Source organism: Eutrigla gurnardus (genome assembly GCF_963514095.1).
Source record: "Eutrigla gurnardus genome assembly, chromosome: 24".
In the NCBI taxonomy this organism is placed as follows: Eukaryota; Metazoa; Chordata; class Actinopteri; order Perciformes; family Triglidae; genus Eutrigla; species Eutrigla gurnardus.
The window spans coordinates 11,428,807-11,448,194 of NC_139935.1; the positions used below are offsets into that span (position 1 = coordinate 11,428,807).

General features: G+C 43.3%; 1 protein-coding gene across 1 annotated transcript in view; it reads left to right on the forward strand.

The window, feature by feature from the left end:
* LOC311010010 (scavenger receptor cysteine-rich type 1 protein M130-like) overlaps positions 1 to 8,512 on the forward strand; it is a gene marked incomplete at both ends in the record, with an annotated part of 32,511 nt that extends 23,999 nt beyond the window's left edge. Inside the window, 2 exons of the mRNA XM_084004493.1 lie at positions 7,746 to 8,060; positions 8,154 to 8,512. Coding sequence (XP_083860619.1) covers positions 7,746 to 8,060; positions 8,154 to 8,512 — 674 coding nt within the window. The remainder of the gene's footprint in view (positions 1 to 7,745; positions 8,061 to 8,153) is intronic.
* Positions 8,513 to 19,388: the final 10,876 nt, after the last annotated feature.

Sequence of the window (19,388 nt, forward strand, 5' to 3'; positions counted from 1 at the left end):
TGTAGGTAATATTAGAGGTTGGAAAAAAATCTATATTACAATATATTGTTGTGCTCTCTGTCGCAATAAATAATCGATACACTGACGGCAAATATCGATACTTTGGGTCCACAGGTTTTTTTAGACTCCCGTCGGTGCGTCTAAGAGTTTACGGTTCTCCGGAGCAGATCCGCGGGGGCCGCCCGCTGCCCGATTTTTCCCCCACCTCTAGTTTACATAAGACATGTTATTAATGTTCATGCACTTTAATGTGTCCAGCTGGACAGTGTTTATTCATTTGTACATTGTACGAAGTTTTAGAATAAATGCATAAGACATCTCAAGAACACATGACCCAGACAAGGCTCCCTAGTGGGCCAACATTTTTAACATTTCTATTTTTCAGAAAAATCCATATTTCAACAACAACTTTTCTATTTTCATACGAAAAATGTTGTGAACTTCACACAGAAATAAACATTCCTGAGTCATATATTATTTCAGTGCAAACATATCTCTTTGTATTTTCTTCTCTGCCCTTACATTCCATAACATTTTTAAATTATATTTCTCAAACATGTTATCCTCTGTAAAGTTCTCTGCTGCTCTTAAACTGCAGTTTTTAGATTTCAGCTTTGTACTTCAGGAGCATCTTTGTGCATCTCTTCACATGAGAGATGTACTTCCGTGTATTCGGACGGTCTGATTGATGGCCCTCTAGCTCCCTCTAGCGGCTGACAGACTGAATTACAGCTGGGATTCAAATGACATGCTATTTTCCAACGACTGTGAAACCAATAATATATTCATTTTTATAAATGGACACAGATTGTGTACACATGTACATGGATAATTATATATAACTATAAAAATAAAACATTGGAGAGGAGGGGATAAGAATCAGGTTTTTCCCAACATTAGAACAAGTGAAATAGAGCAGGGGTGTGTGGGAAAATAATACATGAAAAGAGAAAACACCTTTGTAGGGAGATTGTCTATCAGCTTTTAAAATGACCGTTCAATTAGCTGAGGACACTTTCATATTTAATCCGTTACTTCCCTTAGATCCGTCTGTATCTTTTCATGAAGGAGACCCATTTTGACCATATTTTTGTGGATTTATCCATTTGTATATGAAGTGAAAGGTGATTTTCTTCCCATTCAGTATCTATCATTAATCATATCTGTCCATTCTTCTACTGTGGGAGGGTTGGGCTGCAGCCAGTGTCTACTTATGTTTTTCTAAGCTGCAGTTATCATTGTTCTAAATAAGTATTTGTGAAATGAATGTTTTGAAGTGGTTACATGTATTATTTCTACAATCACTGTATGTATATTCAGTAAGCATCTCTCTGTGCAGCGGTTGGTGTTGTTAGTCCGCCATATATTCAGACTTGTGACAAACGATGCAGCATGTGATCAGTGTTACTGTGTGTTAGTCCTTCTGATTGATCATCCTCACTGTTTCCTGTTCACTCTGTGTCAGAGCTGCATTTAAATGCTGCTGCTTCACATTAAAACACCTCAACTACATAAAATTTTATTGTGGAGGGGTCACAGGAAACACAATAGTTGTGTCTAAATTCAGCGCCCCATCCTTCAGAGAACACAGCTGACGTAGAACGTGAAGGCCGAGATGGTCTGATCTACAGAGGACTTCCTGTTTGAGTCACCAGCTGTTCCCGCCCTCACACTTTGCCACTCCCGTTGCTTAGCAACCAGCTGCTGTTGACCCTAAAGCACAAAGAAGACGTAACTAACTGATCTGATTAAAGTGGAGCCTGAGATCATAATTTGTATCCTTTTTATTTGATATTATGATGGTTCAGGCTGAGAGAGGAACATTGTCAGGTAAATTAAATAACATTAACATTGGTTAAACTGTGCACTTTAAATTTAATCCCATCGGTCACTATAGTGACCATGAAAACATTTTCAGTTAACAGGTCCTAAAAACATTACTGAATATTGTATCGATCCATTTCCAGAAAGTATTGAAGTAATAAAACCTCTCAATGACATATGTGCAGTGTTGCATGTTTAGTGTAAATGTCACATGACCAGAGCTGATTACTTCCTGGTTGCACCTGTAGAGGAGGATGGCTGCATGAAAGCTCCGACAAAAAAAGCTTAGTAAAGTATGTTAATATGAAGATAAGACTAATATTTCTGGTTCACATAATCTTTAAGATGTTTAGTATTGATATATGTATTTACAATCACTCAACTCTGTTCACTGAAGTCACAGAATGAAGAAACATGTTGTGACCAGTGGGATAACACAATGTACAGTATCTAGATGTACATGTACTTGTTTGGAGCTCTTTATTAGGAATAAGCCCTTGGGATGTACCATCTCGTTTTCCAGGGGGTCCCGAACAACATGAATACAATGAAAACACAATTTAGACAAAACATTGAACAGAAACACACGGACACAAACAGAAACATGTCATTAATTAAATAAGAAAAAAAAGATGGGAAGATACGACTCATAGAGAAGTCTAACAGACGATCAAAGAAACTAGATGATTAATAAGTGACATTAGTGATCAGACATGATTGTGTTAAGGACATGAACAAGTAATCCTATCATGAGAAGACAGGGCATTCTTCAACTTGTACACATACAGAGTTGTTGTTCTACCTAACTTTCTCTTCTGTCTTCTAGTTGAACTTACACACACTAACATGCTGCATATGTTGGACCGAGGGGCCCGCCCACACAAGGCATGCAATATTACAGCTAGCCCTCAACATGAGAAAGATGCTGTCCTCAGTGATGGTGATAGTGATGGGTCAGATATGGACTATGAGGGGGAGACACACACACACACACACACACACACACACATAAATATATACATGTATATATCCAAGTTTAGTTTGATGCTTTCCTCTTCTTGAATGCAGAATACCTCTATCCTGAATAACCCCTATATTGTAAATGAATCATGTGACTGGTCTACAGATTAAATATTACAAAGTTACAATGAATGCACTAAAGTAATATTGAACTAAAGTACAAGATAAAATGTTAGAACAAAGTTAGAACATGAAGGTTTCAATACATTTTCCAAAAGTCACAATGTTACAATAAAGGAGATGTTTTGAGTTTGCTTTCTGTATTCATATCGGTGATGTATGAGGACTTTTGATATGTAAAATAGTCACACTAGCATGTGATGAAGTATTTTAGTGGCGATGATGGAGATGCTGCCAGAAACAGAGTTTTACATTTTAGAAGTATTTTATAAGACTGTGAAGGAGAAATATGCTAACATAGACATTATCCCACCGGTCACCTTTGTGACCATAAAACACACTTTTCACCTAATTTTCTCTCTCCTGTCTCCCTCCATCATCTGCTGTCTGTCTCTCTCTTGTCTCCCTCCATCATCTGTTGTCTGTCTCTCTCCTGTCTCCCTCCATCATCTGCTGTCTGTCTCTCTCTCTTGTCTCCCTCCATTATCTGCTGTCTGTCTCTCTCCTGTCTCCCTCCATCATCTGCTGTCTGTCTCTCCTGTCTCCCTCCATCATCTGCTGTCTGTCTCTCTCCTGTCTCCCTCCATCATCTGCTGTCTGTCTCTCCTGTCTCCCTCCATCATCTGCTGTCTGTCTCCCTCCATCATCTGCTGTCTGTCTCTCTCCTGTCTCCCTCCATCATCTGCTGTCTGTCTCTCTCCTGTCTCCCTCCATCATCTGCTGTCTGTCTCTCCTGTCTCCCTCCATCATCTGCTGTCTGTCTCTCTCCTGTCTCCCTCCATCATCTGCTGTCTGTCTCCCTCCATCACCTGCTATCTGTATCTCTCTCCTGTCTCCCTCCATCATCTGCTGTCTGTCTCTCTCCTGTCTCCCTCCATCATCTGCTGTCTGTCTCTCTCCTGTCTCCCTCTATCATCTGCTGTCTGTCTCTCTCCTGTCTCCCTCTATCATCTGCTGTCTGTCTCTCTCCTGTCTCCCTCCATCATCTGCTGTCTGTCTCTCTTGTCTCCCTCCATCATCTGCTGTCTGTCTCTCTCCTGTCTCCCTCCATCATCTGCTGTCTGTCTCTCTCCTGTCTCCCTCTATCATCTGCTGTGTGTCTCTCTCCTGTCTCCCTCTATCATCTGCTGTCTGTCTCTCTCCTGTCTCCCTCCATCATCTGCTGTCTGTCTCTCTCTTGTCTCCCTCCATCATCTGCTGTCTGTCTCTCTTGTCTCCCTCCATCATCTGCTGTCTGTCTCTCTTGTCTCCCTCCATCATCTGCTGTCTGTCTCTCTTGTCTCCCTCCATCATCTGCTGTCTGTCTCTCTTGTCTCCCTCCATCATCTGCTGTCTGTCTCTTTCCTGTCTCCCTCCATCACCTGCTGTCTGTCTCTCTTGTCTCCCTCCATCATCTGCTGTCTGTCTCTCTTGTCTCCCTCCATCATCTGCTGTCTGTCTCTCTTGTCTCCCTCCATCACCTGCTGTCTGTCTCTCTTGTCTCCCTCCATCATCTGCTGTCTGTCTCTCTCTTGTCTCCCTCCATCATCTGCTATCTGTCTCTCTTTTGTCTCCCTCCATCATCTCCTGTCTGTCTCTCTCCTGTCTCCCTCCATCATCTCCTGTCTGTCTCTCTCCTGTCTCCCTCCATCGTCTGCTGTCTGTCTCTCTCCTGTCTCCCTCCATCATCTCCTGTCTGTCTCTCTCCTGTCTCCCTCCATCATCTGCTGTCTGTCTCTCTCCTGTCTCCCTCCATCATCTGCTTGTCCTCAGAAGGATGGATGCAGGAGTGGACACAAACAGGATTTTCAAAGAGCAGTGGTCACATCGACCAGATATTCGCTCTCTTCAACATCATTTGAAAACATGTTTGTTGATTTTATTTCATTGAATGAAAACAATATATATGTTTGTGTTTCTCCAGGACTCCAGGTTGAAGGAAATCACATCTCAACAGGTAAATAGAGAAATTAACAAGAGAGAAAGAAAGCAGAATCTTCACTTCTTTCACTGAAGACTCTCTTCTTTCTGTTCAGAGCCTGATGATGTCAGGTTGGTGGGAGGAGCCAGTCGCTGTGCTGGAACACTGGAGGTGAGACATCAGGGAGACTGGAGACCAGTGTTTGACTATGACTGGACCCTGAAGGAAGCAGCTGTTGCCTGTAGAGAGCTGGACTGTGGCTCTGCTGTTTCTGTAGGAGAGAGAAAGGAGTCCTCAGTCAGACCTGTGTGGTGGATCAGGTCTGACTGTGTTCATTCTGGATCCACTCTGAGGGAGTGTGCAACATCACTCTCCTCTCCCTCCATCCTGAATCTCACCTGCTCAGGTAAGCCCCTCAGTGACATCATAAAAGGCTTTTACTAATATATATATTACTTAATATGAATTAATTATATTTGATAATTATAAAATCACATGATCATCTAGAATCTGAGGTTTTATTGTATTTCCACCACAAATGTTCTTTATTTGTGTTTTTAAACCGTTGATCTCTTCTACACAAATACATGAAAATAAGGGTTAGGGTTAGGGTTAATAACTTTTAAAAAGTGTATCTCTTTGGCATTAAATATTCTCTTTTATTCAATATCTGTATTGTTGAGCCTCTACCTATACACCCTTGAAATAACTTACTCTTTGACTCCTAAAAGAAGTCTCTTATACACTTTTCTTTTCTTTGACATCCTTCAAATCCTGGACAGCACACACACACGCACGTACACACGTACACACACACACACACGTACACACGTACACACGTACACACGTACACACACACACACGCACGTACACACGTACACACGTACACACGTACACACACGTACACACGTACACACACACACACACACACGTACACGTACACACGTACACACGTACACACGTACACACACGTACACGTACACACGTACACACACACACACACACACACACGTACACACGTACACACGTACACGTACACACGTACACACACGTACACATACACACGTACACACACGTACACGTACACACGTACACAAACAGACACAAACACAAATGTAAATGACACCACTGATATTAAAATCCATCTAGCTGACGTGACCCAGGAAGAACAAATGCCGAACATGTTGACAACCTGCAGATAACATGCACTGCCTCTCGTCCGGTCCAACTAGCAGGTTGCAGGTAGTTTTAACAAGCAGAAGGAGTGACAGTGGGGACAAACAATCACATGTAAGTTAGCGAGAAACCGGCAGCCAATCAGGGAGCGGCATTTAGGGTAGAGGCGGGACTTCTAGCAGAGACCGACTTAACCCTTTGTGTGCCATAATCATTGACTAAACACTACGGACAGCGGTTGTATTGATAGTGACGACACAGTAGCGGCTGAATATTGGTAGGGACGTGTCCCTAGCGTCCCTACCCAATTCTACGCCCTTGAAAAGTAAAAGTATTTGTCTTGGAAATGTATTCAAGTAAGAGTACCAAAGAAATCTAATACTCAAGTAAAGTACAAAATCCTCTGGATATGTACTTAAGTACAGTACTTAAGTAAATATACTCCGTTACTGTCCACCACTGATGATATTCATGGTATATATTAGGGGTGTCAACGATACAATAATAAATCGTAACCGTTTAGAAAAATCAATAACCGTTTACACGTCATTTTCCCTCCTCCTCGTTTATTTCTCACCAATATATACGGCTATAGTATCCGGCCCGCGAAGGAATATTTACTGGTCCGTTTAGTGAAAAAAAAAACATTAAAAATGCTCCGTTTAGTGTCTGATATGAGCTGCCCTCTCTCATCTCCACGCAGCACAGTGGAGACTTGCTCCTTAAGGCGCGCGGCCACAACAACCCTCACCGCGCGCCCCCGCTACGTTCTTCTTCGTGTACGTTCTTGATGTTGTTCTGATGACCGTCCGCCTCGTTGAACCACCACGATGTCGCTTTCTACTTTGAAAACTCGGAAAGTTGACACTGTATTTGGATAAGCTGTTGCACTCTTCAGACTCGTGGTGTGAGCGGAACCGGACCGGACCGGTACTTTATAATCAAAATGCGGCTGTGTGTCTCCGTCCAAAATCCGCTGCGCTCGCGCTGCCTGCTCGCACAGATCCGCTCGTATTCACATGCGCTGATGCAGGTCGAGTGTTGACTAGAAATATATGCAGACGACGCTCCTTCAAAACAACATCAAGCCCTGTGTGTGTAGTATTATATGTACAACAGTTGAGTGTAATTCATGCCAGGCAAAGTTGGCTTATAGTAACAGCACGGGATCCATGCGCAACCACTTACAATGGCTTTGATGTCATGGGATTAGCATTAGCATTAGCATTAAACGTTGACACCCCTAGTATATATGCTGACACATTTAGACAGTTGAACGGACTATTGTACATGTGATGACTCACACCATGAAAGAATTCATACATGTTTTGAAGAGAACAACTATTCAACTGAGAAGCAACATAATCAGTTTTGATCAGCAAGATATGTTCAATCATTAATTGTAGATAATTGTACTCATTTGCATATATGTGCTAAAATATTTGCAATTTACTTAAAAGAATGAGAAATGATAATCTGTTGTGAAGCAGTGGCCAGTGGTTTGGAGGTTTACACATGTTGTTTAGAAAATATTCATTATCTTTTGAGAATTGTGGCAAAGCAATTGAGAAAAACTGTAAATGATGAACTGATGGTGGAATTGTTTTGAGTCCAGTTTGAATCACTGAATAGTTTCATGACATCTTTTTCTCTGGTGTCTGGTGTCTTTTCTCTCTCTCTATTTGATCTTCTATCATCTCTCCAGACTCTGTCAGGCTGCTGAATGGGACTAGTCTGTGCTCAGGCAGACTGGAGGTGAAGTCCAACCAGTCCAACCAGTGGTGGTCCTCAGTGTGTGAAGCTGACTTTGACCAGCAGGATGCAGAGGTGGTCTGTAGGGAGCTTGGCTGTGAGGCTCCTTCAGTCCTCCAGGGGGCGCTCTATGGAGACGTGGGGGCTCCAACGTGGACCAAAGAGTTCCAGTGTGGAGGCCATGAGTCTGCTCTCCTGGACTGTAGAAGCTCAGGCTCAGATAGAAACACCTGCTCACCTGGCAAAGCTGTTGGACTCACCTGCTCAGGTAGAAGAGGAGCTGCAGCTTTGATCTGGTTCATTTCTGTTCTCATCAAACTCACTTTGTTCTTTGACTGACGACTCTCTTCTTTCTGTTCAGAGTCTGTCAGGTTGGTGGGAGGAGCCAGTCGCTGTGCTGGAACACTGGAGGTGAGACATCAGGGAGACTGGAGACCAGTGGATCACTATTACTATGTCTGGACCCTGAAGGAAGCAGCTGTTGCCTGTAGAGAGCTGGACTGTGGCTCTGCTGTTTCTGTAGGACGGAGAGAGGAGTCCTCACACAGACCTGTGTGGAGGATCAGGTCTGACTGTGTTCATTCTGGATCCACTCTGAGGGAGTGTGCAACATCAGTCTCCTTTTCCTCCATCCTGAATCTCACCTGCTCAGGTAAGTCCCTCAGTGACATCATCTATGACAGCAAGGTTCCCAGTACGTTCCTTCCTCTGTCCCAGTGACAGTCAGTGGTTTCCACTGGACTGAACTGTAAAGTTCTCCAGGACAATGACGTCCTAGAATGTAGAGAAGTGGGCTGGTTTCTGGAAGCTTCAGACCCTCCATAGACTGCTGAGCTTCACCTGGCAGACTTGTGACATCACTTCCTGTTTCCACAGCGTATCTTGATCTCATTCTAATGTTTAACGCTAGATTATGGGCTGTAAGTCTCATGTTGTGCAATAAAAGTTTTCAAACATATCTTTTGTGTTTGATAATAATAATAACCATAATTATAATGACAATAATAAAGGATATTTATAGCACTTATCAAAACAAGTAGTTACATCATGCTTTATGAGGCAGACATCAAGAGAGGAAAGGGGAGAATAAAATGCAACATACACACATTTCCAGATATTTATGAACAAATATGAATAAATCCAAATGAATTCTTAAAAAATATATCAATCTGAACGTGTTCACAAACTACAGGTAGCATCTAACAGGATGTAACTGTTTCTATGACTTCCTGTGACGTCTATGAAGGCTGCTGGAAAGTGTTGGACTGGACGGCAGCTTTTAGGCTCCGCCTCCTGCTGCTGCCGCCTGATCTCGTCTACTTTCCAGGCGAGGAGCAGTTCCTCTCCAACGAGCCTCATGTGACCGTTCATCATCTCTCTGTCTTTACAGACCTGCTGCTGCAGCCAAACATCTCCGTGTCCTCCTCCATGGACGGGGTCTCCGAGGCCCAGCAGCAGGGGTTTCAGGCGTTCAGGCGCTCCACCTTCATCGTCTTCTGCTCCGTCCAGCCACAGTACCCAGGAGGCTCCTTCCAGCTCACCTTCACCTCCTCCAACTCAGCACACAACTACACCCAGCCAGCTGTCAATCACACTGCCCACTTCCTGTTTCCTGCTGCAGAGCCCGCCCACCAGGGACGCTACAGCTGTGTTTATCACGTCCATGTTCTTTCTCATAACTTCTCCTCTGAGAGCCGTCTGCTCTCTGTCACTGTCGTAGGTAAGCTGACTGTTCAATTCCTGATTAGCATGACTGGAAGAAGTGAAATGTAATAATATTCTTTTAGATTTAGGTTTAATCCCACAGACACAAAAAGAATGTGGCTGCAGCTGAAAATGAAGCAGAAGAATATTGTGAAAACAGGCAGCCTAAGACATATGGTTTTAATCTGATGCCAGATTGCCAGTCTGCCCATGCTCGGCAATAAACTCCTTTCTGATTCTGATTCTGAACATCGTGTCCCGACGTCAGGCTGCTCCAATCAATGTGCTTCCATATCTATTAGGTGGAAGTTTAGGTTCACTGTCTTTGTGGAACAGAGGACCCAGAGTGTCCCTCTTCTCAGGCTTAACAAACTCAGAGTTTGAACTAAACCTGCTTTCTGGAATCCAGCCCTGATCTAGTGAACAAAGTGAAACCAGGTCTGTAAATGGTGACAGCAAACAATGGACTGGAGGACAGAATGCCAGGTCCCTAGTTTGTGTTGAATGGCAGCTGTTGGAGTCATGATGAGTCATGTGATGACTGTCCATGTGTTTGATCATCAGATCTGAGACCTGTCATCATCAGATTGGTCACCGTGCCGCTGATTCTGCTGTCGGCGCAGGTCGGCCTTTACTTCTACTGTAAGGTACTGACACATGTCTGTTGTTGAGAGCACTGACTCAGTCTGTGTTCATTGACCTGGAGAGAGGAGCCATGCAGGAAGTCACATGTCTGTGTGCTGTCACGTCTCTCCAGGCCAGCAGGGGGCAGAAGCCGGGCAGACGGGAGGACGTGGAGCCGGATTACTACAACCTGGGCGTTGGTGCAGCTGAAGGAGGGCCGACTGAACAGGAAGGAGCTCGGGGAGCAGAGTAGCACCTCCAAGGAGCTCCTCTCACATCCACATGGGTTTCTAACACACCGACACCAGCTCATGTTCATACGCATGTTCCTCTGGAAATATGACTCATCACATTTCTACTATATTGTTATTACTCTGGACATGAAAAGATGTCCATGTTGAAGTGGGGGGTTTGGAGCTAGGTGCTATCTCTGAAGCGTGAGGATCTGCTGGTGATGCTTCTGTACCTCTTCCCTGATGGTAAAAGAGTAAACAGGTGATGTGCTGGGTGGGAGGGGTCAGTGGGGAGCTGTTCTACTTCACCCTGGTAAGCACCCCGCCGCTTTCCTGATGTTTTGATGGTGGAGCAGCCTTCTGATATCATGCTCTGAGATTGAAAAGGGTGGACCAGCCAACCTAGGGTGGGGGAGACTGAGAGAGCTGGTCTGAGCTTCACTGGACTCCAATCTACAGTAGAAATGACAAAATTACAATCCCATCTCCACATTAATAACCTGTTTGAGCCCCTCCAGTCTGGTGTTCTCCACTGGCTTCCCATCTAGAAGGCACTCCACCATCTGGCCCCCCCTCATCTCCCTGACCTCACCCCCCCCTACCAACCCTCGCGGGCCCTCAGATCCACATCAGCCGGTCTCCTCTCCATCCACAAATCCAACCTCCGCAGCTTCGGGGCCAGACCCTTCTCCAGGGCAGCTCCCAGGCTCTGGGACTCCCTTCCCCAAACCATCGGTGATTCTGAGTCCCTCACCATATTCCAGTCCCGCCTCCAAACCCATCTTCTTTCTTTCATTGTTTTGTCTGATGGTCTGTTTATCTCTTGTCTGTAAAGCGTCTTTGGGTTCAGAAAGCGTGATATAAATTGAATGTGTTATTATTATTATTAGAAATCCTTCAGCCTCTCAGGAAGGGGGGCTCACATGATGCTTGGTCTTGTAGTTAGTGATTGTGTGCCGGCCCTGCCAAACCCCCTTAAAGTCATGGACTTGGAGCTTGTTTTCAGGTGTGACTCTAGAAGTGGCTTCAGCTGTTTGAGCTGCCTTTTGAAGTTGCTATTTAAGGAGTTTGTATTGGTCTTTGTCGCCACATTGAAATGCAGCATTTGTCTCACTGCATAGGCGCCTTACTTCCTTGTTGAAGCGAGGCTTGTTGTTGCTATGGTAACAGGTTTCTTCATGGAGACGTGGTTGAAATCTCCCAGCACCAGGACTGCAGAGTCCTGTTGGAGGTCCCAGAGACTGTTTTCACACCGACTTCATCTGTTAGTCACATGTCATGACTTCACGTCAGCGCCCCCTTGTGGTTCACATGGCTCATTGTTGTTGTGAAGTCGATTTGGGCAGCAGGACACATTTAGCTGAAGAGAATCACAATGAACAGCTTATTTTTGTGATGAACCAATATTCATATTTCATAAGAATTCTGCTTCATTTTGTACATAAATTGTTGACTTAATGTTGTATTTTATAAACAAGTATTTGATTTTGTATTTCAGGATTTTACTCTTATTAATCATTTTGCTTATTTCATAACAATTGTACTTGATTTTGCTATTTTTTTTATAAGTTTTGAGCTCATTTGACTTAGTTTAAGGAATGTTGTTGTTTATCGTGACTTTTTATTCATGACGATGTTTTATATGATGAGAAGAGAAAGCAAAAAGCAAAATGAAACAAAAATGCCAAAAAACTAACAAATATGAGGCCATGGGATGATCAGTAAATCCAAGGTAAATTTCAAAATAAAAGTATGTATATAGAATAATGATGAAGCATCTGTCTCAGGGAGTTTGCTCATTTTTGTACTGAACAGATTTTGATGAGAAATATGGTCATATCTAAGCAAACAATCTGAATAAACATAAGAAACATATGCAGCAGGTCGATGCAGTTGAAGTAGAACATTGAAATCTTGACTTTGTATATTTGTTTTTCGAATTACAATCGACCACAAATCTCTCATTTCATGTTTCTATGTTCCATTTTCTGCCTATATTTGATTTCTAGACTATTTCATGTGGTACGTTGTGGTTTTGAAGTGCTGTGATTTAGTTTTGGACACATTTAAGGAGTTTTGTTGGAGGAGCCTGAGATCTGTTCAGCGTGTTGGTTTGTTTGAGATTTGTGAAGACAGACTAAAGAGAAGACAGACTACGACGTGCCGTTCACTATTTATTCACAATTCTATCATGAAGTCAAAGCAAGAGCTCAAGGACTGTTTGTGTTTGGAAAATGCTGGTGCATGGCAGTGATAGTAGTCCCAGTGTTTGGACTTAAAACCAGATGCATGAATCACCCAGGTGTTCATGCGGATGGTAATCTATGGTCCAGTGAACTAGCAGTGCTAGCAGGCTCAGTGTAACGGTAAGGCTCACATCATCAACAGTGTTCCAGTCAATAGAACGGAGCAAAGCTCCCCATAGTACAAGAATAACATGGAACAGGGCTCTTAGTGGTGAAGTCCAACATGGAGGAATCCTCACATCCAACGACTGCTCCTCTGGAATCTTTGTGCAAATGAAAATAAATACATATATATTACATCATGTGATGTATCTGTCTGTTTTTTCACGTGACACACTCTGAAATGAACGGCTACATGTTGCCACATTTAGCTCCTAACGGTTAAAAAAGTGTTGAGTATTTAAAAGTCACTTTTTACCATATTTACAACAATATTTGTGAACTTTGTCATATTGTTTGTTTTTGTGTTCCAGCTGAGAGCAAACAGCTGACGAGTTGGCAGAGAGCATTCTGGGATCAAACAGTTCCTCCAATCAAAAGTCCAAAGTCTGTCTCCGTTTCCGATTGGTCTCTTTAATGTTGTAAAGAAATGTTTGACTCCAACGTGTCAAATCATTGTTCTCAATCACTTTGCCAGTTTTTAAATTCAAGTAGTTTCACATCATCATGTGATCAGTCTTGGACCACTTTGAGTGGTATCTATCATTTATAAATATAATATTAAAGAATAAATAATGGCAGTAATAAGATAAAAAGACACTGGTGATGGTATTTTCAGTTTACTGAGATGGGGTCCAACTCCCTGTGGTGTCCTGCTTATTATTATTATAATTATTGTTATTATTGCTATATATACTGTCTAATATGTGTGCGATGGTCCACAGGACTGTAGTTGAAACAGTGATTGACTTTAGAATGATTCTGTATGGATCCGTCAGTCTGCACTTCATGTCAGCACAACCGTATGAAAGCATCCCATAAAGGTCACATGTTGCCATGACAACAACGGAGAAATGACCAGACGGGCGACATCTTGGGCCAAATGCCAATGTCCCCCCTAAGGTCTAAGACCTGAACCCTCAGGGACCTAACGTGAACGCGCATCAAAGTGCGTGAGTCCGTGAGGGGGGATGTCGGGATTGGGCTTTTGTTTCGATGCTAGCTAGCTACACAAGTAGCCGTTAAAGGAGTGGAACTGAACAACTCCACCCAAACACCAGATGACGACGTTGTACTTCTCTGCGGGGTTCTTTCCGTTAACTCGTCACTTCTATTAACGACGGTTCAACACGTAGTGACGGAGAAACCGAAGCTTTCTGAACCACTGAATCAATACGAAGCAATGTGTGGAAACGTTCAGTGTTTGGATCCAGTTAAATATGGCGACATCTGCTGGCCAATGTTTGACATTACATGGAACAAGTTAAAGATGCATAACAGTAAGGCCCTGTTCTGTATGTGTGACCTTGTTGATTTTGCTCTGCTGCTATGAACTTAGACGAGACCGGTTGGATGGACCACTGGACTTGTTTATTGCTGCAACTGAAACATGGGAACAACACACAACCAGCGTGTCAATGAAAGATGTCAGTCTGTTCCTCGAACCACAGCGTAACGTTACTCGCTTCTGCACAGTGATCGTATAGTGATAACATTTTTTAGCATACTTGAAAATAAAATATAAAACACAAAAGATCATAAAGGCCTGCATTTGTAACGGGTTGTAAATAGTCTGTTAAAATGCCTGCATACATGGGGACAGTGCCATCTGCTGGTGTCAATGTTGCATTGCGGCACAGGGTTAAAAGAAGTGACTTATGGGTAATCCACAGCAGAACGTGAGGAAACTGTTGCGGTAAGTCACATGCTAAACGCTGCAGGGATAATTGCAAGCTAAAGTGCCATAAATACGGTGGCCCAGAGGTGTCAGGCCAAATACAAAAGCCGCAACACAAATACAAAAGCCACAACACAAATACAAAAGCCACAACGGAACTAACCTCAAACACAGCTCATACTACATTTGCATGGCAGTCAGACTTCGCAACCATGATGGACTTTAATTGTAGTAATTTAATTTACTTTAATGCACTTAAAAAAAACACACACAAAAAAACACCTGCAATTTTTAAGTCATTTTTTATACTATACTTTTTTATCAACTATTTCAATAGCATCGTCTTAGGTAGATGCCTGTTTTTTTTTAAATACATTACTATTTATAAAAGTTTTTTTTTTTTTGCAGTGACAGACAGATTGCTTTACCACTTTTAATTTCACTGTGTAAAGAATGCTGTTTTTTACAAAACATGTGATCAATAAAACTTGAAGAAAAAAAAACAGATGGGTTCCATGTCCATATTTCCACGGTAGTGATGGGGGTGACTGCAACAAAGCCAACGAGCCACTCCAGCAGTCCTGGGACATCCTCAGAGTCTCCAGCAGTCCTGGGACATCCTCAGAGACTCCAGCAGTCTTGGGACATCCTCAGAGGCTCGCAGCTGCAGTGTCTGCTCCAAATGTCCAGATCCCTGTGTTGCAGGAACATGATTATTGTTGAGGTTTTATTTTTGTTTATCAGTAGTGCAGTTTATAAGTAAAACCACACGGTAGAAGTTCTTACAGTCAAATGTTTCCTGTTAAATGTTTTAGGAATATATCTGATGATCTGTACAAATCTAAATAATAAATATCTGAATATATATCATTGTGGACTCATGTTTTAGGCCTGCAGGTCTATTATCCTCCTGCTCTGGAGGAGAGACCCTGCTGCAGTGGTTGGCATCATGGCTGAGGAGATGGGGTGTAGTGGGGTAATAGCAGGTCTTTGCTCCATCACCTCATCCATGACAACAAACACTTCCAGTGTGCAGCAGTGACCTCTCCTCCCTCAGTGCTGACACTGTCAGTTCCTTTAAACAACATATACAAACACTTCTTGTAATCATTGTTTAGATCAACTATTCACCACTAGTCATATATTATAATATGTACTGTAATACTGTTCCACATGGGACCAACTTAATAGACTCTGATGTTTGAACACATTGTAGATATTACCCAGCACTGACTTTACCTGATTATTAATAAGAAAGACAACTTCATCTTGTTTCTTTTATGCTTCACATCAAGCATGTAGAGTTCAATACTTTAAACTGCTTCCAACTCACCTTGTATTTCTGCTTGAGGGTCTCCCACTTCTTCTTAGCTCATCCAGCTCCACCTTCCCTCCACCCCTGTTCTTTAAGAAACATCCTATATGAAGAACAGTACATAGAAAAGTGTTACAGCACATTGATGATTTCTTGCTGTTCAACAGAACGTTTCAGGTAGACATCTCAGGAGAGCAGGACATCTCCCATCTATATACGCTGGTTTTCAACCTTATATCATTATAAATATACACCAGTAGTACTTAAGCCCTGCATATGAGAATTATAACATTTAACACCACATTTTCTTAAATGAAGCCTCTCAGAGCAGCATTCCTCCTGCCGGTGAACTTCTCCTCATCGTTCCCTCCACCGGATGAGGCGCTCGGTGTCTGCATCCCTCCCTTTAACGAACAACGATGCACCGTGTTATTTACCACCGTTAGTAAATATATAACCACGTTTTAACATAAGCACTATCTTTTTAGTTAACGTCGGTAAAAACGGCACATTTGCCGCTTCGGTTACGCTCGCTAACCTCTGTGGTAAATTACCGTCTGTAGGCTAGCCGGCTAGCAGGACCTTCGATTCGTAACATTAACGTACAATTCCAACAACAATAAAGTAACGTTCATTATCAATACGGTTTAAAAGTCAGCTGGAAACATAAAAATCATGTTACAGTATACTTACATGCAGTGGCGTGCACAGACATTTTGGGGGGCAGGTGCTCAGTGAAAAATAAGGGCACTTTATGCGGCATGTAGAACTGACGGCTGCCTTATTATAGCAGTGTGAGATTTAAAAAATAAATAAACATTACAGGCACATGTTGAACGTTATATGCTATTGTTTTATTTCCCACAGAGCTGCTCCCCTGGGCTGCCTGCTGTAGCTCCCTTTATTTTTCCCTTCTTATCCTCTCCTTTCTAGGCATTATGCTGCAATTGGTAAATAAAAAGAGACCAACAATATATATAAGACTGTTTGGTTATATTTCAACAAGGCACAGGGCTACTTTTTCTGCAGGCAATTGGGTATTGCCTGTTTGTCATTTAGCAAATAAATGACTGCAAGTGTTAATTATGTAGGCCTAGCCTAATGTAAACCTACACAATAGCCTACTAAATATTCGTCTTAAGTAAGTATACAGATAGATTCACATGCTGTAGGATACCAATGACAAACTCTACTGGTGGTCATCATCATGTCATATCTATTACTGATTTTGGGTAGCGTCTAGCTTGTTAAGCAGGTGAGCAGCCAATAATTTATGCCCAGCTGTGTGGCGTTGAGACCGGCTACTTCACAACAGAGACCAATAAATGCAAGTTGCAGCTTGGCAACTGAGGCGCGTTCACACTGCTTTTATTTTGAAAATTGACCGGATTGTCTCGTGTTTCTTTGTGTGAAAAAAACGAACTTTCAAAAGGGCACTTGCTTGGTCCAGAGGGCAAGGGCAGGTGCTTTAGCACCACCTAGTGTCTACCTGTGCACGCCACTGCTTACATGTGTACGCGGTTTGTTGCTGACTGTCGCCAGAATCACCGCAATCGTCCGCCATTATCCAAAACTTTTCAGAAGTCAGACGAGCCGCAATGCATTTTGGGAAGTTGAGTTTATCCGTGTTTTAGGTCACTTCCGTTGTGGCTTTTGTATTTGTGTTGTGGCTTTTGTATTTGTGTTGTGACTTTTGTATTTGTGTTATGACTTTTGTATTTGTGTTGCAGCTTTTGTATTTGGCCTGACACCTCTGGGCCACCGCACATATAAATAAATAAAAGCTGTGAAGGAAAAACCCCAAATAAACCACAAAACAAGAAGCTTTCTATGACTGGATTTGCATTAAATCCAACATCCAACAGCTTCCATTTTGGCTCCACGGTTTCTCTTTCCCCCGTGCTTATGGATGACGGAGGATCTCTTCACCACGGCCATAGTTGCTTCTGCGTCTTCGTGCTTTCGTCTCTTACCTCGGCCGACTCCGAGCTCGGTGTCTGGCAGATACGAGAGAAGCGAGGATGAAAGGAGGACAGAAGCCGAGGGGAACAAACACAACGAGGAGAACCAACACAGTCATTGAGGTTGCCGAGGAGGAGAGTGGAAAAGAAACCAGGACAGAAGAGCACAAATGGATCTTCTTCCAGGATGAGATGAGATGATTGATTCACCGTTCATCTCCTCTGATTGACCAACGGGTGTCGTCTATGACATCATGCTGACAATTGATCAGAGAATAATGCAAACACTTGGTTGGATTTATAAGATTCTGGTTGTGTTTGTGAGACACGAATCTCTCTGGTTCAATAAAACACATGAATTCAATATTAGTTTGGATTAAAGAGGTCTTTAACTCTACATCCATCCATCAATTGTCTACCGCTTATCCTGTATTCAGGGTCGCGGGGGGGCTGGAGCCGATCCCAGCTGTCATTGGGCAAAGGCAGGGTACACCCTGGACAGGTCGCCAGTCTATCGCAGGGCTGACATGTAGAGACAGACAACCATTCACATTCACATTCACACCTACGGGCAATTTAGAGTCATCAATTAACCTACCCCCAGTGGAGGAAGCCGGGGGACCCGGAGAGAACCCACACTGACACGGGGAGAACATGCAAACTCCACACAGAAGGACCCTGGGCCGACCCGGGAATCGAACCCGGACCCTCTTGCTGTGAGGCAAGAGTGCTACCCACTACACCACCGTGCAGCCTTAAAGGGATAGTTCAGAATTTTGGACATAAGACCTATTTTCCAAGTGAGCCGGTGTGTTCGAGACGTAAGGAGACGTTTTCAAGACATTTCATTCAGTTCTTCTAGTTGCCGAGATCGCTTGTGCTATGGCTAGCGCAAGTCAACGGTTCTTAGTTAGACAGCCATTAAAAACAGTCTTGCCCACTCCACAGTGCACCCGAGGCAAATCCATTGTAACGGCAGACTATCGATGTACATATGTGTTGATAGAATGTTTGAAATAAAACCAACCTTGCATTTTTAAGGATTTATGTCTCAGCAGCAGCAGCAGCAGCAGCGTGTCATACTTCCTAGTAGGCTATGGTAAGTTACCGGTTCTATAATAGTTTGTTTACCTGCTGTTGTTGCTACAGACGCCCAGTAGCCTGCAGTGCTAGTTTCTTCAATCTCACAGAAATGGCCACTTTTGGAGAATATACTGAAACTTTTGAAGAGTTTTTTCCCACCCAAACCCAACGTACCTGTACGAGCCTGAATATACAGAGGAAGAATTGCGCGAGAGGGATGCTCAAAGGGCAGAACGCGAACAATCGTCTGTGGAGACCGAGATAGCTCCCGCTGGAGCTGAGAACCGGGACCGAACAAACGGAGACTGGTGGTGCCAGGAGGGAATCCCTCGCAACGCGTCCGAGGGTTTACGGGTCTACGGACGGAGCAGAGGTTCGGGTTCGCGGTGCGTAATTGTGCGTTCATGTGGCCGTGGGCTGCCCGGTGTTTGCGTGAGGTCCAAGTGCTTTTCACCCAGGTCTGAGGGCATGAGGCCCGACAATTCGTCTATTTACAGGCAGTATTTTGGGCTGCGCATCTTAGAGTTTTGAGTCCGACGGAGCAAAGTAAAGTTCCGCTGCTGCTGAGAAACTAGTTCCTCAAAAAATGGATG